This window comes from Fringilla coelebs, assembly GCF_963513975.1.
Source record: "Fringilla coelebs genome assembly, chromosome: 20".
Classification (NCBI taxonomy): Eukaryota; Metazoa; Chordata; class Aves; order Passeriformes; family Fringillidae; genus Fringilla; species Fringilla coelebs.
The window spans coordinates 8241730-8267226 of NC_140046.1; the positions used below are offsets into that span (position 1 = coordinate 8241730).

Consider the following 25497-nt stretch of genomic DNA (forward strand, 5'->3'; position numbering starts at 1 on the left):
CAACGGGCACAGGGGGAAAGCACACCCCAAAAAATGGGCCCTGCCCATGGCTGGGGGTTGGAACTGCACAGTTCCTTCCAACCTAAACCACTCTGTGATCCCATAACACTGGCACATCTCCCTAGCTTCCTCCCACTCTCCTAACACCATTCATAATTATTTTACCATTTGGACCTGTGTCACATCCTGGAAATCCCAATGCCTCACTCAAACTGAGCTGTCAGCTCCATGGCACGATGGAGCACCACAGGACTCTCCAATCCTGCATGTACACACCATCTCATCAGGGCTGCTTTTGGGGTGTTGGGGAATGGGACTGGCTCCAGACCCGCTCCAGATGGGCAGGAAACACCACTGATAGCCAGAGCTGTGACACCTGCACAGAAGCAGCTGTAAACAAAGCTCTGCTCAGCCTCGTCCAAGGCATCCTGCACAGCCCATCCTCAGCAGCTCTCCTCCTCAACAAGAGGACATGTTTTATCTGTAAGTTAAATTTCCTGTCCCTGGTCCTGAGCAGACCTGGGGGCACTACTCCCACAAGGGCACTGAATAAGCTCCAGAAAGTCTGATCCAAACCAGAGCCGAGGTTCAGAAAAGAGCTGGGATTAGCGTTTTGAATTTCAAGTACCATTTAAAAAATCCCGTTAAGACATGGAGCTCCTCTTCTGCAGAGCAGTGACCGCCCTGCATCCCCTCCTCTGCTCCAACAATGCCAGCTCTTTTTTTATTAATCCTTCTTTTTTATCATCCCTGGCAGAATTGAAACACTGCATTAACATGGGAAGAACCAATCCAGGCTATTAATGAGGCAGCAGAGAGGATACAAGTTCAAACGCTCCTGATTCTGTGTCCACTGCAGCATCTTGCTCCTCCCTGGTGTCTGCCAGCATCAAGGGTGTAAATCCTCACTGCCTCACTCACTGCAGTCCTGCCAGGGGGCACCCACTCATATTCGGGGCAACTGCATGCTCAAAAGCATTCCTCCATCCCCAGGAGTCCCCGGGAAGAATGCTGCACCCTCAGCATGAGGCTGATGAATAAGGAGCAGCAGCGGGAGTGAGGCGAAAACACATTTTATTTTTCTTAAGGCGTATTTAAAGGAACAGAGAAATTTTAAAATACTCCATGGCATCACTTCTCAGCCAGCAACGGCTGCCAAAAGGACATTCACGAGGCTTCTTTTTACTATTATTATTAAAAAGCCTGCTTTCCAATCCCATTTCACAGCCTGTGCTGGTGGTGGAGACAGAGCCCCATGTTTGGGTGTTTTCCAGGCAGAGTGGGGAGGCAGCTCTTGGGGGAGCCTCTTCCTCCCCCAGAATCCACAGCCACCCTTGGGCACATCCAGTGAGCCCTGGGCATTCAGAGCTGCCCTATCACCCCAAGGGCTGCCCATCATCCCCGACAGCCACCCCCTCAGCCCCCTGCATCACCCCAGCCCCATCCCCCTGGCGTTTTTGCATACCAAACCAAACTGCCAGCCAAGTGATCCTGGTGGCAGCTCTGATGCCCGGCCAGACTGGACACAACAGTGGTCCCCACTGCCCCTCGCTCTGTGGCAGAGTCCTCCCCACGGGACAGACCCCCCTGCAATCCCAGGCGGCTCTGCAGCGCCAACCGTGAAGTAATTTTTAAAAAATAATCCACCAAAAAAAAAGCTAAAAAAAAAACCAAACAAGAAAAACCACTAGCGGGAGGACCAGGGGGTGGTACGGGGCGGGGGCTGGAGCAGCGCTCCGGGATTTGGGGCTCGGCCCCAGCGAGGGCAGCAGCACCGCGGCGGCCCCGAGGGTGCCGCAGGGGGCCCGGGCACGGGCAGCGGGGGCACCGGGGGCTCCTTCCACCGATGCTCCATGCGCGCAGCCGCCGCCGCCTCCCACCGCCCGCGCTCCGGGGCTGCGGGGGGCTCGGGGCCTCCGCGGGACTCAGGGCCGGCTACGGCCGCGCACGAAGCCCGAGGCCTCCCCGACAAGGCGGTCACGGCGCTGGGGTCACCGCGGTGCAGCGGCCGCAGGCGCCCCCCGGCCCCGCCGCAGCGGCTGCGCCGGAGGATGAGCACGCAAAACGGGAGCGGGGCGGGCGCGGCACGGTCCCGGGGAGCGCGGCACGGCACGGCACGGCACGGCACGGCACGGCACGGCACGGCACGGCACGGCACGGCACGACCCCGCCGCCCGCGGGCAGCCCCCGCCCGCAGCGCTACAAACACACGTCCGTATCCGCTCCTCCCAGCGGCGATGCTGCTCCGCCGCCGCGGCCCCCCGGTACCGCGCAGATCGCCGCTCGCACCGCCCCAAGCCGGGCAGAACCGGAGCGGTCCGCGGTGTGCGGACGGCGCAGCCCGGGGAACCCCCCCCTCTAATCCCGACATCCCGGCGATGTCCGGGGGGCTCATCCCCTGCTGCCAGCCCCCGCCCAACCCCCTCGCCGCCGCCGTTCAGGGCAGGGCGGCCCCTGCCCAGGGAGGGGGGCCCAGACGGCTCCGGGCGGTCCCCGATGGGGGCCGAGGGCTGTCCGCATCCCCCGCATCCCCCGCACGCCCGGCTGCGCCCCGCACTCACAGCGCGCAGCTCCCCGGTCCGGTCCTTCATCCTTGCCCCGCTGCCGCTGGGAACGGCCAGAGCGCGGGGAGGGGCGGGCGCCGAGCATGCGTGGAGCGCTGCGGAGAGGGGCGGGGGGACACCGGGGGGACCCCGCCATGGCGGGGGGGACCGGCAGGGGGACCCTGGCAGGGGGACACCCACGTCTCGGATCAGACCGCGGGGAGGCGGCACGCGGGGTCTCACATCGCGGGGAGGCGATCGAGGAGGGGATGGCACAGCTGGGAAGGTCACAGCTACAAGGGGATGTCACCGGGGCGGGGTGGCGCCCGGGGGAAAATGAGGTGTCACAGCTGCGGGTCACACCCAGGGGACCTCACACGTGGGGGCGTCTCGTCTACGGGAAGGGGTCTCACTGGGAGGGGTCCACGCGAGAAGGTCGCAGCTGCGGGTCACACCCAAGGGACGTCACACTTAGGGAGGCCACAGGAGGCAGTCACATCTGGGAATAACATGGGAGGGATCACACCTGGGGAGGGCATACCTGTGGGACATCACATTACAGCGCTCTTAAGGATGTGGAGGGATGCACAGCAGGGCAGCCCCAAGAGCCACCCCTGGGTGTCCCTGGGGCGGTGACAGTGGTGCTGGGGCTCCTGCAGACAGCGAGGTCTGGGGGCACCAACAGGACGGGCTGGCTCTGACCCCCAGCCTGGGGGCAAGCAGGGCATGTTGGGGGATCCACCCTGAGGACCCCAAAACCAGGCCCGCAGGGAGCAGAGAAGTGCCAGCAGGGCTCAGACAGGTGCTGCCAGTTTGCCATTTTTGGGGAAACTGGCAGTGTCGGGGAGACACCCGTCTCCCTCCCCGCTGCCAGGGGTAAAAAGGAGCGGGATGTCCCACAGCCGGGGCCGGTTCTTGCAGGTCCTTGGGCCATCGGATCCAGCCGCGGGGGCACGGGTCGCAGTTCCCGCAGTCCGGCAGCGTCCAGCATCCCTGGGGTGCCCAGTGCTGGGGTACTGGGGTACCCTGGTGCAAAGGCGGGGGGGTCTCCCCCGCGGGTGTTACGGCCAAACCCAACGCAGCTCACCCTGCATACAGCCCCACTCACGCCTCACTGACCCGCACACCCCACACACCGCCCCACACACCGAGCACGGCTCCACTCACCCCGCTCACCCTGCACAGCCCCGCTCACTGCGCACTGTCCCACATACCACGCACGGCCCCCTCGCCCCGCACAGCTCCGCTCTACCCCATTCACCCCGCACTGCGCCGCACAGCCCCCGCTCGCCCCACAGAACCCTGCTCCCCCCGCAATGCCCCGGTTACCCGCACAGCCCCGTTTTCCCTGCAGTGCCCCGGTTACCCGCACAGCCCCGTTTTCCCCGCACAGCCCCGGTTACCCGCACAGCCCCGTTTTCCCCGCACAGCCCCGGTTACCCCGCTCCCCCCGCACTGCCCCTCTCTCCCCCCAAAGGTGAACCCGGCCCGGGCTCCGAACGCGCCTCTGGGGCGCGGCGCCCCCTGGCGGCTCCAGCCAGAACCTGCGGCGTCGGTCTCCGGCACCCCCGGTACCCCCGGCACCTCCGGTACCCCCCGGCACCCCCGGTATCCCCGGTACCCCAGGCACCTCCGGTACCCGCGGGGCGAGGTTCGCGCTCCCTTCCCGCTCCTCCGGGAGAGCTCATTCCCCCGGGACAGCACCGCCGGATTACACCAGGGCCACCCCAATATTCCCATATTTTGCCATGTGGGTTCTTCTCCTAATTACTCGTATGCATCCCTTTACCACCTTTGCTTCCTCTCTAAAACATCCCATAAAAAACTCTGTGCCCTTGGGCTTTCCTGGAGACCTTGGACCATCAGGGTCAAGGCTTCCTGCAGGGGAAGGGCCCATCTTGCTCCCAGAGATTTGAAACTCCTGCTCCCATCCATACACGTATTAGTTTGAAAACCAGCTCCTTGCGTGGCAAGTGGAACAGGACTAGGATTTTTGCCACCACTGTCCAGGTGCCTTTAGAGAGCCCTGATGTCAAGGGACACTCAGCTGGGAGTGCAGGAGCAGGATCCCATTGTGCTGAGAGGTCTCATTGGTGGAACTTAAGTACTGAGCTCAGTTTAGGTGCTGGGCACAGCTCAGGTGCCCAGCTCAGGTGACAGCACAGCATTTCTCCTGTTGATGCTGCACTTATTTACTGCAACTTAGCAGGGAAGGGGACACAGACCTTGTTGCTGTGAATCACCCCAGTGCCAGGGATGGTCTCCCTCATGGAAGGATGTACAAAGCCACCATCACACTGCAAGGGAAAGACCTTGTCCAGTATCAGAGCAGCCCTCCTGTGCCCACCATGAGGTTTCATCACCCCTAATACCTCTCAGCACCCTGTGAGGGAAGAGGCTGTTCCCAAGCTGGTTGCAATGTCCCACAGTCTCCGTGTTCTGGCTCCTTGTGTCACATGCTCTCCAAGCTCAGCCTTCTGCAAGGCAGGTGAGAAAGATGAAGGTTCTAGACATAGCTCTGTCCTTGTCACTCCACAGAGCCAGGACACCACGCTCTGGCTGCCTGAGCTGAGAGTAGGGATGAGTCCAGCCATGTTTTTGGCTATTGCCAAGCTGGAGCACCTTCCCATACCGGAGCTAAGGCTGACAGCTCATCCTGCCTGTCCTCTTGTGTCACTGCTGTGGCCCCACACTTGGCTCTCTCCAACCTGCCACAGCTCAGCACACGGGGCAGATCTCTGGCACTAACACCAGGCTGCCAGAGCAGGACAGGTCCACAGCCTCCTCCACCCCAGACTTTGAGCATGACCACCCCACCTCCACGTGAAGGACCTTTTTAGCCAGATTTCATCTCATCAAGAGCCTCATGAATAAGCATTTTCCTCCTCTTCTGAGCTCTGTGGAATGCTATGGAAGCCAACATTACCACTTTGAAAACTTCTCTGCCTGCTACACAACAGCATTTTCCATTTCCAGATCCCACAGCTTCCCACCTCCAGGAAGGCCTGCAGGTCCCCTCTGTCCTGGCTGCCACCACCCACTTGAGGGCTCTGCTGTGTGCAGGATCTGACCCAAAGAGCTGAGACATGGCTGTGTGGTGATCGGTCTGCCAAGAGTCCTGGGCATGCAGGGGCTCATGGAGAGGGTCACACAGCTCCTCACTTGTGCTACAGGCAACAGAGGCTTGCAAATCCAGGGAGGCAGAGACACAGCTCGCTGGAACAGTGCCTGTGCCTGCAGCACTCGGTGTATGGCTGGACTTTCAGGTGTTAGGCAGCCCAAAATGCAGCACAGAAACCCAAAGACACATGAGGAATTATAGAGGTGTTTTGAGCAGAGGCTGCAGAGGATGGCTGGTGCAGCTGCAGCAGATCCAAGATCAATCCTGTCATTCTCAAGGACTTGCGTCTATCAGGAGAGACAGAACCACAACTGCCAGTGGAAGAGTTCAGACACACACAAGGGGGTGCAGAATAAATCCCCAATAGAAACACAGAGAAAAGCAAGAGCTGGGCTCAGGATGAGGCTGACAGTGTGAACGTGATGGAAATCCAGAGTGCAGCCCTGAGCTGCAGCTTGGCTGTGAATCAGAAACCACCTGAAGCTGCTCATTCATTCATTTTCAGTCACTGCTGTCATTTCAGGGACACTATTCACTTTGGAGGGACAAGACAGAAATCCTGGAAGAGCTGCCAGAAGTTATTTGTCGAGGATTAGGCTGGAAAGCTGTTCATGGAGGAACAGACCAGAGTCACAGAGCACATCAGTGCTGAGGGAGCCAGGGAGGCATTCTCCGTGCCAAAAACACAGCCAAGTCCTGTGGCATAGGAGAGACAGGATCTCAGAGGCAAGGAAGGGATGAGGTGGATGGGCCACTCCACACCACCACCCTGCAAGGGAGACTCACCCCTCAACCCACTCAATGCCCATAGGGAGATGCCAGGGAGGGCAGGAGCAGCACAGGGGAAAGTCCATATGACCATAGATCCAGCTGGAGGTTCCCTCTCCCTGCTCAAGGGAAGCAGGTATGTCAGTGGCAATTGCTCTAAATGCTTGTCTCCATGCCAACAGCCATTAAAAGTTGCTTTTGGACAGCTAGCACAGGCTGCAATCCCATGTATCCAAGGATGGGAAGATGCTGCGCCAGGGTCTTTCCAGGGACAGGACTCCTGTCCCCACTGAGCACACAGGGAGATGACGTTGGGAGGAAGGGGAACTGTGCCATGACTTGGAGAAACTGAGGTAGGGCATTCAGAAAGGCATTGGATGGGGGTGGAAAATTGGGAAGAGCCGTGTGCTGTGGCTGAAAAAGTCAAAATAAGCAAAGGAAAAAGAGAGGTGACCAAGGAGAAGGGGAGGCAATTCAGCCTTTTGAACATATCTGTGGTGGAAAAAATCAGACATTATAAGGGCTCATTATTTCCAGCAGCAGTAGGAAAAGTGGACATTCCCTTGTCTACAACTTGTCATATCTCTCATTCCCAATCCCATGTCCAGAGCTCTAACAGCATCATGGCGCTCAGAAGAACATGAACAGAGGGAACAAGATTTCCCAGGGAGTGGCAGAGTGGGACAGGAACACCCCAGAGAAACAAGAACCACCTAAAAGGAATCACAGCCTCCCTTCACCTCCCCATGCCTCCAGCAGCAGCCTGACAACACGCTCAGGGACAAGCTGCCACTGCCAGTGCCCTGCACAGGAAAATTTCCTACAGCCAAAAGAAAACATGTGATAGGGATGATCTGTATTCTCTGTCTTTATGTAAGGAACAAGTTGAAAAACATTTCTCAGGTTTTTCACAGATGAGCATCTGTCATGTGTTATACTGCCTGAAGAAATTTGTGCATTATAACTTGATAGTCAGCCTGACCTTTCTGCATTTCTAAGGTCACATTAAGCCATGGGAAACTCACCTTCCCCACCTTCCCAAAAGCTGATTCTCTCATTCTCAGATCTGGAAAGCTTGAAACAACCTGGAATCGCACACCTCCAAGACAAGTTTCACTTTCACGCATTGTAGAAATCCTGCCAACTGTTGTGAAAGTCAGATGATTTTTAGTACAAGAACTTGTGAATAAATTATAGAGAAGTCTGATTCTGTCAGTCTCTTCTGATATTCTGTGTTACTCTATAAAATGATTTTGACAGATGAGAGAGAAGGGAAGCATCTCCAGCCTGCACAGCACTAGGGTTCACTTAAAAATCTGCTCGAACCAAAGCAGTGAGGGATATTCAATCAAACCAAAGCAATCATTTCAGTGCAGGAACAGGGCACATGGACATTTATTTCTTGACTGATCCAATGAAGTGGGATTTTGCTCAGGTCAGCTTTACTCTGCCGTGCACTGAAATATTGGCATTAACTGCAGAGAACGTGGGCTGCACCTTGGGAGAACAGTGAGCATTAATAAAACAGCAGCAGGGGGTGAGAGGCAAACCAGCCCAGAACCTCCCTTTGCTGCTGGAAGCCTTCCTCTGCTACTCCAACCCTGTGGCTAGAATTAAAACATATTGATCCAACAATCAACCTCCAGTAGGGATTTAATAACGACCACTTAATCCCTGTGGTGCAAATAAAATACTCCTCCCCTCCCCACACAGCAGCCAGGGGCAGGACAGATCTCTGTAGCACATGGTCCTGCTGCAGCTCCTCCTGCCCAGAGCTGGCAGCACACATCCCAAACCCCCTGTGTTGGTGCACATCCCATCATCCTTTCCAAAGACCTGTCCTGGTGCACATTCCCACCATCCTTCCCAAACATCCCTCTTGATGCACACCCCAGGGTCCTTCCCAAGCACCCCTCCTGGTGCACATTCCAATGATGTCCCCAAAATCCCCTCTTGGTGCACATCCCAACAGCCTTCTCCAACATTCCTCCTAGTGCACATCCCAGTGTCCTTCTCAAATACCCTCCTGGTGCACATCCCTACATCCCAGCGTCCTTCACAAAGGAAGGATGCAACTCCTGGTGTACATCCCCAGTCCTGGGATGGGGCCAAGCCTAATGCACCATTTGAGATTTCCTGGCAAGTCTCCAGTTTGGATTTATCACAACCCAAACCTTCTTCCACTGAGACCAAAACCCATTCCTGCAGTCTGACTTTGGTGGGAAGCTGTTCCAATCATGTGAATGACTCATCCCTAGGAATTTTTTTTCTGTTACATTTACACTGGAATTTCTAATGGATGTTGATTTGCATCATCCAGGCTCTGTCAACTGCCCACATCCTTTTCCTCCACCAAGCTCTCATTCCTGCCATTCCCTTTTGTTTGCACAGCTCATTCAATTTGATCCTGGCAGGCCCTGAGGGCCTTTGGGCTGAGTCCTGCCCCCAGGCAGCCCAAAGCACCGGTAAGGCTGCTGGATTCAGCCTTGGACAGACGCCCATTCAGCTGGAAGTTCAGCTGGCTCTCAAAAACCCATCATAGCTCCAATCTGCTCAAAGGAAGAAGACTACAAAGCCCCAGAGAAACCAGCTATGCTGCTGCAGCTGGTGTAGCCAGAGCTGGGGGGCTGCCAGCCATGCACAGACCCCTGAGTCTCAATGCTAGACCCACTCAGGGACCCCCACGAATCTGGAGCAATTCCTGGCCTGTGCCTGCTGCAGGCTCCTCCTGCCCTCCCCTTTCAGTTCAGGGCTCCCCTGTCTCATTAACTCGTGCCCACCCATCCCAAGCTTTTGTGCACCCACAAGTCCTTCCTCTCACTTCTCCTGTTGAGTTTCCCTGTATGGGCACCCCTCTGGTGAGAACTGCAGGGACACTTCCAGCAGTGACCTCCTCATGGCTCCAGAGAGGACACTGGTCTCCCCTCCTGCCTGTCTCCAGGGCCCATCTCCTCTCCTATCTCCCTGTGCACACCTGGTAAATGCACAACCCCAATCCAGTCCTAGAATGATAGATTAATGGAACAGTTTGGGTTGGAAGAGATCCTAAAGCTCACTTCATTCCAATCCCCTGCCATGGGCAGGGACACCTTCCACTAGACCAGATTGCTCCAAGTCCTGTCCAACCTGTCCTTGAACACTTGCAGGGATGGGGCAGCCACAGATGCTCTGGGCAGCCTGTGCCAGGGCCTCTCCACCCTCACAGGAAAGAATTTCTTCCCAATATCTCACCTAACCCAGCCCTCTGTCAGTGGAAAGCCATTCTCCCTTGTCCTGTCATTCCAGGCCCTTGTAAATGGTTTCTCCCCATCTTCTTGTCAGCTCCACTCAGGAACTGGATGGCCACAATTAGGTAACACCAATTAAACAAACATGGCTCTTCTCTTTTCCAGGCTGAACAATCCCAATTCTCACAGCCTTTCCTTAAAGGAAAGGTGTTCCATCACTCTAATCAACTTGGTGATCCCCAGTTCCAGCTGTGCACCCCTCCTCTCCAAGCCAGATTCCTTGGCAGGCTCAGAGCACAAATGCCAGCTGTGACTACAAGATCAGTGACATTTTCATATGCGTACATGTATATGGAAATTTGCTAGTTTAATTTATAAAAGTGCAAATTCAAAGGGCATTTGCTGAGGGGTCTCTTCAAACCAGCTTTTACCAGCACCACTTTATTCTGCCAGGCCAAGGAGGCTGCAAGCATGACAGTCAAGAACTGCAGCCTCTTATTTTGGAAGAATTGCTTGCTTGGTTCTCAAAATTTTGAATTTTAAAATTTTCCTCGTGAGTTTCTCTATCCAGAGTTCTAAGTAGCAAAATAATATAATTATGTACGTCTTAGTGCATATGACACTCAGGACACCAAATCCTGCCATAAAACCTGGGCAATGAGTCAGGAACCTGGCCTCATCAGAAAATTCCACTCTAACAGGATCTGCCATTGGCATAATCTCAATTAAAAAGGCGTTTTGTTACTTTATTGATAAAAAATTTATTCTCGTAACCTTTTAACTCCATCTTGAGAAGCATTTCAGAGAAATGCAGTTCAGCTGTTGGTGAGAAGCACCACGAAAACACCCAGAAGAGTGTGATAAACACACAAGGCCACAACATGAATAATGATTAAAATGAAGAGATAACAAGTGCTACATACTCAGTGAATGCTTTTCCTCCTGGGTCAGTCACCACAGACCATGCCTGAACACAGAGATCAGTTCTGCTGCTCCAGCACCACAAGTGGTACCTGCAGAGTGGTCACATCAGCACCAGGCACATCACCCAGCTCCAGGCCAAGGACACTGCTCTGCTGCACAGGCCACACTTCCAACACATCCTGGTAGCCTCCTCCATCAAAATGAGGGGCAACAGGCAAGGAAGGTGGACAAAAGGCCACATATAATTGCAATTGCCAGATAGATTCAAGCTGCCAGACAGATCTAGGAATTACAGCAAAGGTCAAGGAAAAACAAACTCTGAGAGTTGCTGATTCCTTTTTGGAGTTTGTTTTCTCATTGAAGACTGGGAAGTGAGGAAAATAATGGAGCACCAGGGAATAAGGGGATGTTCCAATAACCACACACATGGCTGCAATCATGAATCTCTTGTTCCCTGTGAAGGAGGAACGTGCAGAGCAAAAGAAGGATGGCCAATTCATATTTCATACCCTGCCTCTGAATCCTAAATTCACAGACAGATTCAAACCTGCATGGTCTGAGCTTGAGATTTCTCTTCCCATCCTTTGTTTGAAACAGAAAACACATGGAAATGTGACTCGTGCACAAATCAGCACAGCACTGTCAGTCTGCAGGGAGCTATGTTCCTCTGAACTTGAGACAGAAATAAAAATAGGGGAAAGAAGAAGAGAAAATAACAGAAGAAACTGGTAAAGAGTGGGTAAACACAAGCCTTCCCAGGAAGCACCACAGTGTTCTGCAATCAGAGATGCAACAACGAACCACCAACAAATAACAACCTCGAACAGCTTGAACAGTTCAAAGTTCAGCTGCTGTGCAAATGTTATCAACTGCTCTCACTGTCTGCAAACCTTCCAACCCCCAAAGCTCTGTGGTGAACTACGGGGAAGGTGTGTTTTCAATTGTGTTCCTGAACAAAGAAACTTCCTGCTCACCACTGCAGAGCCAGACCTCACGGGCACACAAGAAAATGTAGAATGTAATCCTTTTGTCCAGTTCTCCATCTGTCTTCCTTCACTTTAATTTCATGTATTACATGTGGTAGAGAGCTCTCTCTCTAGGAATGAATCAGTCTTAAGGTAGAGGCGGATGGATTAATTTTACTATTGATTGTCCTGTACACAACAGCTAACAACAACTATCAGCATTTCCCAAGAAGTTATCTACTCATTCCATTAATGTCAAAAAGCATCCATGCCCTGGCCTTCAACATCACCCTCTTCTCTAAGAAGAAAACTAAATTTACAATTTTTCTCATTATTTCCTTTTCAATTCCTGAAAAGGTGTTACAGGGTTCACAGGTTCCATGCCAGTATTTCAGAAGAAATGTGAAAAACTGGCTGTATAGTTAGAGCCTGGTAGCAAAGGGCCTTGAAAAACAGGGCTCCTTCCACAGATACTCATGGAAATGCAAATTCTGGGTCTAGAGGTGTTACAAGCTCTCTCCCCCACCCAAGAAAAGCAACAAAGGAAGGGCTTCTGAAGCTTCCAGGCACCAGCACTGGGACTCCTGCTGAGAGGTGCGAGCTTGTGTTGGAGGGAGGATGCTCCAAGCAGCAGAAGAGGTGAGGCTCATGGCTCCAGTGGCTGGGGCCCAGCAGAGGCAGAAGTGCTGATGAGGTCCTGGGGAAGGCTCTCCCGCGCTTCCTGCATCCGGCGCCGTGCCCGCTGGAAAGCCTCTGCAACACAGAGGTGACAGCAGGCCAGAATGCATAAATCAGCCTCAGGGAAGGGGAGGGATGTGTCTTTTCAGGGAGCATCATCTATCCTGGTGCAGGATCCTACTTTGTATGAATAGGTTACACCACCAAAGCACCTGTGCTGCTCCACCTGCTGCTCTCTGATTTCTGTACACAACGGAATCAGAGAGAGCCTGTGCCTTAATGCCACCAGCTCTGCCCAGTCCAGGCTGTGCCCTCACACAGTGGTTATCCCTCCTGCCCGCTCAGAGCTGATGCCTCCTGAAGTTTCCAGCTCAGAGCAGAACATTTAACCCCTGCCATGGACTTTGAGAGCTCACAGGGAGGGGAATCGCTCTCACAGTAATGGAATATCCTGAAATATCCTGCCAAAGCTCACCAAGACAGAATGACACTAAAGGTCCTACCCAAAACATTGTAGACAGAGCTCTGCTGGCTGAAGCCTCCCAGTCGGTCCAGTACACTCTGCATGCGCTGTCTCAGGGCACTGTTCTCCATAAAGGCTCTGCACAGAAGCACACCAGCAGGTCAGGGCTGCCAAAACCAGCACAGGAGATGGAGCTGATGGAGCTCATACTCCCTTTGCTGCACTCACCTGGACTGCTGCAGGCAACAGAGCCGGAAGGTGACGCTCCCTGTGGTCTCTGTCCGGAAACCATAGCGGCTCAAGCGCTTTCCCTGTAGGACAGTACAGGTTAGAGCAACCCCACAGTGAAAATAAGCGTGTTCCACCAGAGCCCAAACTCCTGTGGGCACAGTCCACACTTCCCTGCAAGGCTGGAAAGAAGGGCACATAGTTCCAGGCTGTGTTGAGGGCAGGACCTAAACACTTGCAAGCTGACAGTGCAGTGCTGGGGCAGGGTTTCAACAACTGCTTCAGGGCTTGTTCCCACACAAAGGTGCCACTAACATCACCCTGCTCATTACACCAGCAGCCACTTCTGCAAATTACTCAGGAACATGAAGCTTCTACCTGCCTCACACCCATCAGCTTCTTGTTTCAGGAAGCTGTTCCAGACATAATACAGCCCAAATTCCTCACAGAAACCAAGGAGAAGTCTACAGCTGGTACCAAATGCTGACCTGACAAACACTGTATAAGCAGGGGAAGCCAAGGCTTTGGCCCATGCTCCCCTACTTCTCTAAGCTGCTCACCCCTCAGAAGGCACAGCTCTGCCTCAGTATTTGCTCATTCCTCTACACAGGATTACAAGACTCACAGAGAAGACATTTCTTTAGTGATAGGGACAGGAGCAGCAGCTCATCCTTGCTCAAATCTGGTCCAGGCTGACCACGGGACACTTGAACCCAAGAACAAAATGCACCACATCCTGGCAAGAGGCTACTCTGCAGCTGAGCTCACCTTGAAGGTCGATGGTATCCGGATGTAGGTTAAGTCCTCCAGCTCAGGAGATCCCCCAATGAAAAACCTCCTCATTTCAGCAACAGGTCCCAGACCCACAGGACGCCAGGTAGGGATGGTGAGCATGTGGACACCTGGCCCAGAACAAGAGGACAGCTTAGCTGCTGTGACCTGTGATTTATTCAGTCACAGAGGACAGCAAAGGCAGGTGGATACACACCTGCTGACCCAACCCAGAGCTGTCTAGAAATGGAAACACTGCACAGTATCAGAAATGTTCTAAAAGCGTGTTCCCATTGAGTCAGCCCATTCTAGTCCCACAGCCAATGCTGAAAGTACCCTCTGCCCAACAGCAGCATCTCCCCATAACACACAGGGGTCACTCCCAGATCCCACGTGGGACACAGAGGGTTACTGCCATTGTACAGGTAGATGCACAGCATCACCCCAGAGCTTTATCACACCAGATAAAGTATGGCAGTATCAAAGGATCAAGGGCAACAGCTCCAGATGTGCCTCACATCCTTCTTTGCTGCACCCCAGACAGCTGACTGCTCCCTTGAGTACACCAAGTCTCTGGGACTGGCTAAATCACTTCCCAAGAGGAACCACTCAACTGATTCTCCCAGACAATTAACACAACATCCCAAGGATGCTTTACCTGGACATGTTGGCAGCACCAAGGACCCATATCCTTCCACACGATACCTCTGCCAGAAATCCAGGGACAGGACCTCAAAGTAGAGAACAGGCCACTGAGGGAGACTGTCTGCAAGATGGGGAGCAGGTCACAGATTTGGGAAGGAGACTATTAGTGAGAAAAAGAATGCTAAATGCCTAACTCCACTAGCAGGAAGCCAAACAATCAGGGAATTATTTAGCTTGGAAAAGACCTCCAAGATCATTGAGCCCAACTTGTGACCAATCCCCACCTTGTCACTCAGACTAGAGCGCTGAGTGCCACCTCCAGTTGTACCTTGGACACATCCAGAGATGGGGATGCCCATCACCTCCCTGGGCAGCCCCTTTTAGTGCCTGACACCCATTATGGGAAGAAATCCCTCCTAGTGTCCAGCCTGAACCTCCTCTGGAGCAACCTGAGGTTTCCTCTTGTCCTGCCCCTTGCTCTCTGGGAGTAGATCCCAACCCCCAGCTGGCTGTACCCTCCTGTCAGGGAATTGTAGAGAGTGAGAAGGTCCTCCCCGAGCCTCCTTTTCTTCAGGCTGAGTCTGCCCAGCTCCTTCAGCTATTCCATTTCTACAGACTCTTCCCCCAGTTCTGCTCCCTCTCTGAACACACTCCAGCACCCTTCCACCACAGTCCTTTCTGTATTTCTTCTACAATGACTAACAATTATTTATAGTTGATTAGTTTCCCCTACAAAAGTTGAACCCTCAGATTTGAGGCTGAAAACAGAATTATTGAGGAAAAAAATAGAAAAAATGCTTTAAGAGCAAGTCCAGACTGGGCTGTCAATTACCTTTGAGCAGATGAGATAATCTTTTGTGAAATATCTGAACCCAAACAGCAGAACCTGTTTATCTCTGACCTTTCTCACTGCTATTGGGGGAATATTAACTTGGATTCTCCTACATCTCTCCAAGTATTTCTTTTTTCCACAGTGAAACAAACTCATTTTGTTTCTTCTAGTCTGAAAATTCATTAGTGTCGGTTGAATACCCAGATCCAAAGTGTACATTGGATTCAAGTGGCAAGGCATGCCACAGTGCTGTCCCTAGCAATTGTATCCACAGAGCAATAGGATTGGTGAAGAAGCAGCAGGAACAGGCAGCAGAGAAGCTCAGCTTAAAATAGAGCTGAAGTTTCAAAGTGACATGAACTATCTAGGGATTATACAGGTCACTGAGCACGTCTACAAATGTAAGACTCAGCACAGAGTTTTAGCTGTGTATAAAAAAGCTGCCTGGTTCTCCAGCTGCAGCATCCCAGGGCTCTGTGCAGGCACAGCTACACAGCCCTGCACTCCAGGTTTAAAGAGACAAGCCGAGATCCAAGTAGTTTTCCAACTGGATAAAGCTGCCTACAGCCTAGAAACAGGGCAACATCAATGAATCCATAAAAATGCTAATGGATTCCTGGGCAAACACAGGATGTGTCCAGGGGCTGCGTGGTGACAGGGTGAACTTTTGTTGAACCAAAAACGTTTCCCTCAGGTCTTTCATCTCCAACAGGACAGACAGCATGACAGCTACACCGGGACCAAAGGATTTTAGAGTAACAAGGAAACACACCTTCATCTTCTTGGGTGTAAAACATATCCACAGTGAAGGGGTAGCAGAAGTATGCCACATTATCCTAGGAAAAGAACAGGGCGGAGATCAGATTCCTGGAGAATTCATCAGCAGCATTGCAGAGGGCACAGAGCTGAGAGAAAGGAACTAATGGTAGAAAGCAGGTGATGCTGCCCAAAAAGATCAATTACATCCCACTAACAAACATGTGACTGCAGGATGGACCTGCATACACTCCCTAGTGCCATGTCAATGGAATAGGATGTTGAAAATAATGGAAAAGGGGAGTGACACACCTCAGTCAATTGCATTATTACAGGGCAGCCACAAACTTTACAGGAGCCAAGTCAAGCACAGTACCTCAAACAATGGTATTGCCAAAATGTTGTATGATAACTATTTTTATAATATGAAAACATATAAAATACATTAAAAAGCTGATAAAATTCAAAATCAACATAGAGTCTATGCACATTCCTGCCCCAGGCAAGATGGAACAATGCTTGGTTAACTCAAAGCATTGGAGAACACAAAAATCAAAGCTCAAAACACAAAAATGACAAGTATAATGAGAATAAGGAGAACCCCAAACCTGCTCTGGTCTTGAAAGGAGCCCCCAACTCAAGACATTTGCTGAGTATATCTGTAGTTTGTTACACATGCTCCCCTCCAGAGACTGCCTGTTCAAATTGCTCTGCAGGTCTGAAAGTGAACTTACCCAGCCCACTGCTTTGGTGGCACAGGTCTGTGTCACTCCTGAGAGCTGCTGGAACGGGGAGCTTGACCACTCTGCAGGGGACAGGAGAAGATGAAGGCTTGGGGCGAGGCCAAACTCACAAACCAGAGCAGCTCAAAGGAGACTGTCAGTCCCTGATGAGCCGGGTAACATGAATTCACAGAATCAGTAAGGTTGGAAAAGTCCTCCAATATGATCAAATCCAACCTGTGACTGATCCCTACCTTGCCTACCAGACCAGAGCATTGAATGCCACATCCAGTCATTCCTTGGACACCTTCAAGGATGGAACTGCCCTGGGCAGCTCCCTCCAATGCCTGACCACCCTCTCCATGGAGAAATTCTTCCTCATATCCAACCTGAACCTCCCCTGATGCAACTTGGGGCTGTTTCCTCTTTTCCTGTTACTTGTCTGGGAGCAGAGCCTGACCCCTACCTGGCTCCAACCTCCTGTCAGGGAGTTGTAGAGAGTGAGAAGGTCCCCCCTGAGCCTCCTCTTCCCCAGGCTGAGCCCCCCCAGCTCTCTCAGCTGTTCCTCAAATGACTTTTCCCTGTCCTGTTCCAGGCACTGCTCTTTAGAACATCCTGAACTGTCCATGAAAAGAACCAGCTCAGGTCAAGAGAAAAGCAGAGCCTTATTTAAATGTACTGAGTAGCAGAAGTGGTATCTTGACAGATATATCCAGAGAGGGGAGGCAGAGCCATAGTTTTAGGAGAATTAAACATGTAGCAGGATATGCATGTAGTGCTGGGAGCCTTATTTGTCCATCAAAATTTAATATGTTAATATCAGCACAAAGCATGATGGCAAGCACTGAAATCAGACAAGGTCACTGGGGTGGGGAGCACAGGAAGGCTGTTCTCTGCAAGATAAGGAATGAAGTTTGGACAGACTGGGCACCACCACCTCTATGTCCCACCCTGAGATGAGTTCTGCCATTTTAGCTCTGAAGGCCTCTGACTAGATCCCAGCCTCAATATTAATTTTTGCTGACTCCCAGCAGAGCTGGTCTGATGAACCAGCCAAAGCCTGTTCCACCTCTTCAACTGCTGTGATGTGGCTGGGAATGTGAATACTCACGGTCAGGCAGCTCCACGAAGAAATGCACATAAAGGTTGTCATACTCATAGCCTTGAGCTGAAACTGAGGAGAGAATGAACTTCAGCTATTTGATTCCATACAAATTCTTCCTGCATTCACTGCAGAATTTTGGGAGAGACACCACCAATAACCTCAAGGAAAATTAGTTAGTGCTGGAAGCTGGGAAAAGCCTTCAAAGTAACAGGAGATAACCCACAGAGAAGATTCCTCCTCCAGACTAGCTCTGTCTCTTTTTCACTAACCAGATGAGGGAGTTCACACATTTAATTGGTTTCTTTGAGAAATTAATAGATATTATAGCAATCTGCTCTCCTTTTTTGAGATCTAGGCCTTCTTAGAACAGCTACAGCATTTGTAAATGCCTCTCAAGGGATTAGTCTGCAGGAAACAGTTAGGAGAAGGAGGAAGTAAAGGATTCTATGGCCTCTTGAATCTAGGAATTCAAAAATCCTTGGATCACACCCTCAGTCATCCTAGCACACCCACATTGGCCCCTATTACTGTTTAGAATAAGAACTCACCTATTTCTCCATTCACGAAAAGTCTCAGAGTACCAGGAAGAGGCTGGAAAAATTAGCAGATAAAAAAGATAAAGAGCTCACCAACCACTGGTGCAACCTCACCAATTCCTTCCCAACAGCATCTCACACAGGTATTTCATGGGTTTTTTGGACATGAATGATTTACTGCTCTGGCCAGGGAGGAGGCATGATTTGTTCTATCACTTCCAGAAGTGAACAGTCCCTCTGGAAAGAGGCTCTAAAGAGACCAAACCCCCCAAAGCCCAGCCCACAGGAATTTACTGTTCTGTAAATAGGTCTCTTACAGATGTCAAGGTCAATAGAACACACAGTGAGCAGCCACTTGCAGAAATAACAGTCCTGCTTCTGTCATGTTCCTGCAGTTGACCAAGATGAGGGAGCAGGGGGAAGCACTGAGACACTCTATCAAAGTACTGGAAAGCACAACTTTCACTGTTTTGTATTGTATTTCACTGATTTGTATTCACTGTATTGGCAAATGGTATTTGAGCAAAAAAAAGAGTGCAATTTGGATAATTCAGTGAGAATGGGAACTGCATGAGTCTGAGTCTGAGGGCCTGTCTATTTGCACAAAGTGGCACATAGAGCTGTTTAACACTGAAGAAGTTAACAGCAATCACTGTCCCTGAAGACATAAACCCTCCTTCCTTCTCAAAGTACTAGAATCACAGGCCTTGAGGCACTGCACACAGCCTCAGAGAGACTGCAGTGTTCAGCAGGCCCTGAACAGACAGGATGGATCTCTGCAGACCCCAAATCCACTGCCACTTGTCCCTTCTGACCCAATTTTCTGCTTGAAGCCACAAGGTACAAGCTGCCCACCCCCCTCCAGAGCAAAACAGTCTTTGGAGACTGTGCTACAAGTGCAAACAGTGTGAGCCAGGTCACCAAAGACAACAGAGCTCCAGTCCCTGTCAGTGCCTCTGGAACTCACCATTTCAAAGTCTGAGCCCACAAGCCCACTGAGGTAATCCCTGTGTCGCCCGTACAGCTGGGAACACACACAACAACAACAACAACAACAAAAAGAGTGGCATTTTGATTATATCTGCTGTCATGTACTGCAAAACTTAAAACTATATATAATTTAAACTCAAGTCATTAACAGGCTTAGCATATATGGGGTTGTTACAACAAATATAGAGAATACAATTATCTAATGGAACACTGATGCATAACTGCTAACACTGCACAGAACTTCAGTTTTGGTTCTCCAGGGCCAGTTTTAAGGGAAAAGAAGCTCTGAAGAATCAGGTCTTAAATTATATCTGAAAAACACAGGTACAAACTATACTAAGGAAATGGCCAGGCAGAGATCAGTGTAGTGAAATCATGATTTCCTTGGTGACCACAAAACCAGTAAGGAAATGCACAAGTAAAAATCTAAACCAAAAACTACTTTCATAAACTGTCAGGAGACAAAAAGACAATTCAGAAAAATCAAGATGTGAAATGGGATCCCAATATCCTGGGACATTACAGGTAACAAGACATCATTTAATAAATATACAGGCAGCAAGAAGAAAATTAAGGAAAGGGAAGGAAAATAGTGACAGGTGACACTAGGAAAGCATGGAGTTGGGTGGTTTCTTGCATCAGTTCTCACTCTCTAAAGCACTGCAGCCAGAGGAAGGACAACTACAGACAAAGTCTCTTTAAGGAATAAGGGATGAAGCAGAGTATTTGCTGTAGTTCTCAGACCCCTGACCATGATGAGGCTCAAGACAGTGACATTTTGTCCCTTCAGGTGTGCAGAGCACCAGCAGTTACATCTTCCATGATGATCTGAGCTGCTTCTGTTTCTCAGAACTAGTGAATATGCTCTGTGGCCAGTACTTACTTCTCTGAACACACGCTGCTCACGCTCCTCCTCCTCTGGCTGCACCTGGGCAGATGCATTCTCAATAGTGTATTCCCACACCTCTCGCTTCTCTCCACCCAGCTCGATCCTGCAGAGCCCCAAAACACATGGGAAAAACTCCCCCATTATGCAGAGAATAGGCACAGGTATCAATGGGGCCTTCCTGACCCAGCAGTGTCCCCTCTACCCAGCCTGCGCAGTGAGACAAGGGTGCTCACAGCCCTCTCCTCACTCCCAGGTACCTGCCACCATCATTGCCCCAAAATGGAAGACTTGCTTGCATCCACCACATGCATAATGTAATTTTACAAGGGATGTAGTGATAGAACAAGGAGGGATGACTTCAGACTGACAGAGGGCAGGATTAGATGCATATTAGGAAAAAATTCTTCCCTCTGAGGGTGGGGAGGCCCTGGCACAGATTGCCCAGAGCAGCTGTGGCTGCCCCATCCCTGGAAGTGCCCAAGGCCAGTTTGGACAGGGCTTGGAGCAGCCTGGGCTAGGGAAAGGTGTCCCTGCCATGGCAGGGGGTGGAATAAGATGGGCTTTAAGGTCCCTTTCAACCCAAACCATTCCATGATTCCATGATAACCTGCATCCCCAGAGACTTGCCCCAAAGCCCCCCACAGCACAGCACACACAGTGATACTGAGCATAAGCACACAATAATATTTCCCTAGAAATAAATGAAGTATTTCTCAATTAAAGTGCTGATCCCCTGCCTGAAGGGTGAGCAGGAAGCAGCCATTTCAGCCCCCAGCCCCAGACCCAGGAGAGGTCCCAGCCCTGTTGCACTCACCGGTAGGCTCCTTTGGTGCCAGTGAAGTCAGGTTTCACTGTGATCACCCCATTGCCATCCACCTTGATTGTGCAAAGCACATTTTCGTACTCCCTCTGACCAAGCCTGAAGGAGGACACCAGGAAAACACAGTGTGAACATGGAGAGAGAACATGGACACTCTCTTGCTCTGGAACACCAGAGCTGGTAAAGGAACTTGGGGGTACAGAAGGGAACACATACACACTTTCCTACATTGGTTTAGAAGCCTTTTGGATGTACACACAGCTACCTCCCAACTGAAGAAAGAGACAGAAAGAAATAGCAGCCCACGTTACTGAACTCCTGGAATTCTCCCCCCCAAACTAATGAAAGAAACAGGAGTTTTGAGTAAGGAGGAAAGATGGATTTTCTTTTGGAAAATTACGATCACTTCAGGATTTTACTTACTTCCCGTAAGGTCCCAAGTCCCCCATGATGTACATGGTCTGGACAGGTGTGTTAATTACATGATTGTTCTTTATAAATTCTTCTGAAGGTTCCCAGGTGATGATTTTTGACTTCAGAGAACTTGCTTCTCTGTCAACAAGAGAACAGCATCAGTCACAGCTCACCTCAGCAGCACCAAACCCACCATGATGAGGAGTCAGAGTGCTGGATTACACGTGTGACACAGCACATGCCACCAGTGCCAACGGACCAGGCTGACCCACAGCTGGGGCACCAGCCCCACAAAACCTGCATGAACAAGCTCCAAGCCCAAGTTTGAACTCACACAGGCCTACGGTCCTGTCTTCTCCTCCTCACATTGGCCATCCTCTCAACCAGATACGATGGCACTTCATGATCCGAGTCCGTTACCTTCTGGCAGAGCTGGAAGAACAGACAGGAACTAGCTTCACTGGACATCTCTCCCAAACACAGCTCTCCTTTTGAGGAGAGAACAGATATGCACACAACCACGTACAAGGACAAATTGCTAAATGACTGCAGAATTTGTTCACTGTTCTGGTGGCAAAATGCAGCTCACTCCACCCAGCAAGCTTCCTATAGAGCAGCGCTCCTACAGAGCCAAGTCCCTCTGGCTGTCCTGACCATTCTCTGAACCAAGGACATCCCACCCCAGGTCTGGGGCACATGGGGAAACTGCTTTGCAGCAGTGTGTTCTCCTGCACTCAGGGTATCTACCCGGCTGAGAACCAAGAAATGCTCCCTCTTGCAGTAGGACTGGAAGTTCTGACAGACACAGAGTAACTAAGAGCTGGTACCTCCTCTAGGTTGGTGAATCGGTCGTGGTCGGTGTAGGTGAAGATGCGACAGTTCTTCCGACCTCCAGCCTTCTCCAGTTTCCGGATCTCCTCATGGTACTGCCAGTCCAGGGGAGTCTGGCAGGCTGACTCATTCGTGTACAGATCCACCTCAAACTGACAGCACCACAGGTAAAGCACAACAGCTGCCTCTCACCAGCTTTGGAAAAGCCACAAATATTTTTCAGCTTTTTTCCAAAGCCACACCAGAGACAAGACCTTTTGGGAATCCCAGTAAATAACCAAGCTCCAGAGCAGCTCCAACACTGCTCAGGCATGTGGCAGCCAGCAGCACCACTGATGCCCACCTGCAAAGCCTTGGGCACAGTAGCTCACCCTGAAACAAGGAACCCCACAGTGAGGTGCAGAAAAGGGAGTGTCAGGAAGCTCCCCCAAGCCTGTCCAGTTCTGGACAGGACAGGAGACACATGGAGCTCCTGGAGCAGGTTCAGCAGAGGGTGACAAAGCTCATCAAGGAACACCTTTCTTACGATGAAAAGCTGAGGGAGCTGGGGCTGTTCAGCCTCGAGAGGAGACATTGAGAGGGTACCTCATCCCTGTCAGTGTCTGCAAGGAGGGGTCAGAGCATGGACGAGACTCTGTTCTTTGGGGACCAGCAATGGGACGAGTGGAACGGGCAGGAACTGATGCCCAGAAAGTTCCACCTGAACACAAGGAAGAATTTCTTCCCTGTGCGGTTACCAAGCTCTGATCAGGCTGCCCAGAGAGGGCGTGGAGTCTCCCTCACTAAGGAGGTATTTCGAAGCCACAGCTCAGGACACAAGCCTGAGCAGCGTGCTCTGGGGTCCCTGCCTGAGCAGGGGAGTCGGACTGGATGACCCCAGTGATCCCCTCCGGTCTGACCCATTCCACGAACTCCCTCCCGTCCCCCTCTCCGTGCACCCACCTGGCTGAAGAGCTTCTCCTGCCACGCCACCTCCACCTCCTCCTCCTCGTCCTCCGGGGGTCTCTGGGCGCCTGCGCGAGAGGTCGCGGTAACCCGCAGCGGCACCGCTCCCGCATCGGCGGCGCGGTCGGCCCGGCCCGGGCGCTCGGGGCCGGCCAGCGGCGGCACCCGCGGCAGGAGAGGCCCGGCCGGCGAGACCCGCTGGATACGGACCCTGCGGGGAAGGAGCGGAGCGTCAGGGCTGTGCCGGCCGGCGGAGCTGGGCCGGGGCCGGGCAGGCGCTCACCGTAGGCGCAGGTTGCGGACGGGGTCCCGGGAGCGGTACACGGCGGGGTCCCGGGAGCGGCACACGGCGCTACCCCCGCTCCGCGCCGCGCCCGCCATGGCCGCGCTCCGGGGAAACCGGCATGCGCGGGTGGGCAGCGCCCCCGCGCGGCCGGAGCCTCCCGCACAGCCGGGCCCGCTCCGCGCACGGAGGCCGAAAAGCTCCGCGTGAGAGGAGCCCCAGAGCCTCTCTGTGAGGGGGAAGGGGGGGGTCCCGCACTCCCCTCCAGGTGAGGGAGGGTCCCACACGCTCCTATGTGTGAGGGAGGGTCCCACACATCACTCTGGATAATGGAGGGTCCCACACACCCCTCCATGTGAGGGAGGGTCCCATTCACCATTCACCCTGTCCCCCTCTATAAAAACTTTAAAAGCTTTTGAGATTAGTTTATTTCAAAGCTATTTGTCATTAGAAACAAAAATGCATGAGGGCACCTCTCATACTTTTGGCTGCAGTAGTGGTAGCTTTTGGGGTTTTTTTCTTTCCCTTCTGTTTGGATTCAGTTATTTTACTGCCCTGAAATAGACTCTTCCATTGAAATCTGTGTATTGACAACGGGAATTTATCACAATTCTGTCTGCAAATGGCATTGGAAAACAGCCACTATTAAAAAAAAATAGTGAGGAGGAAATTAATCTTGAGCAAGTTTTCCTTGATAAGGAAAGAGGATGAATGGAGTCTGCTTTTGCTCAGTGGTGCTAAGCAATAAGCAAACAGGCAATGGGCAGAAATCAATGCACATGAAGTTACACCTAGTTACACCTGCACACGAGGCAGAACTTCTTTACTGTGTGAGCCACCAAGCACTGAACAGGTTGCTCAGAAGAGGATGTGGAGTCTCCCTCACTGGAAATAGTCCAGAACAATCTGGATGCAATCCTAAGCAATGTGCTCCAGGACTGTGGATGACCAGGCCTGAACATGTTTTATCTCAAATATTTCCTCTTAAAACAGGAAAGTTCTGATGGGAAGTGAGGATCCCGCAGAGGTGGGGCAGTCCTGTTCTGAGCCAAGTTCCTGCTCTGCCTTGAGAGTCATGCTCAGTCCCCACCCCCAAGTCGCTACCTGGAGAATGGCTGTGCATGCACCAACGAAACAGGTGAAAAATCTAGTTTGCATAAGAGGCGGGCACTCAGGTGAATTATAAAAGGGAGTGGCTCTCCTCTCCTTCCCCCTCCCCACCCTGTCTCGCTCCTTTCTCTCCTTTTGTGTCTTTTCTTTGTCTCTAAAGCCCAGATCTGGACACACCATGTGGCAGTACCAATGCAAGATCTACAGACTGCTGATATTCTTTTTCCTCCCTCTCTCTCTATTTGTGCCTTTATTTCCCCACCCGACAGGGCAGGGAGGATGCCGTGCCTGTTGTCCTGGGCAGGCAGGCACAGTCCTGAGGGTGAGCAAGGTCTGGTCTCCTCACTCAAAGCCAAGGGATCAATGCAGACGTCTTCCACAGCAGACCTGATTACCCTGTGCAGCTGCCAGTCCTGGAGCAATGTGAATCATCTCATCCAAGATGCTGCAAAGCCCAGGCATGGAGAACATCTCCTCCAGAGAGCACTGCAGACCGTGAGTGCTCCTTCAGCAGGGCTGGCTTAGCACTGGGAATGCCCAGTCCAGCCTTGACAGAAGCAGGTGGTGCTGCAAGAGCAGCCCTTCCCTCTGCCTTCTCTGTGGGTCTCCAGAGGGCCTGCATGGGCAGCCCAGAAGGGGACTGAGGTGGTGTTTTCTGTGGGGCTGGGAAGAGCACGGTGGTGGGAGCTCTGGCTTGGCCAGCTGTGGCTGCTGCACATCTGACACACCCACTGGGACTCAGAAGTGTGGTGGGATGGAGGGCCCTGCTCCTCAGTGATATCCTGTGGTTTTTTCCATGCATCTGGTAACCAGAGAGTCTCCAGGGCTCTCTCACCACAAGAGTAAGCCCTCACAGCTGTCAGGGCCAGCACCTTCTATATAACCAGCTATAGCTTAATTATGACAAGTGGAGTAGGTAGCAGAGTGTTTG

The 25497-nt window shown here is 52.0% G+C and overlaps 2 protein-coding genes across 2 annotated transcripts in view; both read right to left on the reverse strand.

The window, feature by feature from the left end:
* Positions 1-2591, reverse strand: part of STX1A (syntaxin 1A) — a gene marked incomplete at both ends in the record, with an annotated part of 59245 nt that extends 56654 nt beyond the window's left edge. Inside the window, one exon of the mRNA XM_084219121.1 lies at positions 2562-2591. Within this exon, the coding sequence (XP_084075247.1) occupies positions 2562-2591 (30 nt within the window). The remainder of the gene's footprint in view (positions 1-2561) is intronic.
* Positions 2592-11707: 9116 nt separating this feature from the next.
* On the reverse strand, positions 11708-23561 carry MKS1 (MKS transition zone complex subunit 1). The gene is made up of 17 exons (XM_084219332.1): positions 23457-23561; positions 23171-23384; positions 22225-22380; positions 21732-21829; positions 21407-21535; positions 20978-21082; positions 20158-20266; positions 19252-19308; positions 18297-18339; positions 17755-17817; positions 16656-16726; positions 15938-16001; positions 14347-14454; positions 13686-13819; positions 12918-13000; positions 12730-12827; positions 11708-12301 (listed from the first exon to the last, which is right to left on the reverse strand). The coding sequence occupies exons 1-17, from the start codon at positions 23552-23554 to the stop codon at positions 12195-12197; spliced, it is 1737 nt and encodes a 578-aa protein (XP_084075458.1). The 5' UTR covers positions 23555-23561; the 3' UTR covers positions 11708-12194.
* Positions 23562-25497: the final 1936 nt, after the last annotated feature.

Bases quoted from the DNA above. Each gene is read 5' to 3' on its own strand.
- MKS1 (XM_084219332.1), bottom strand. From the start codon at position 23,554: ATGGCGGGCGCGGCGCGGAGCGGGGGTAGCGCCGTGTGCCGCTCCCGG. The intron at 16,002-16,655 runs GTAAGTTCACTT...TTCTTTTCCTAG, and splicing joins CCACCAAAGCAGTGGGCTGG to GATAATGTGGCATACTTCTG. The intron at 12,302-12,729 runs GTAGGACCTTTA...TCTGTGTTGCAG, and splicing joins CTCTGTCTACAATGTTTTGG to AGGCTTTCCAGCGGGCACGG.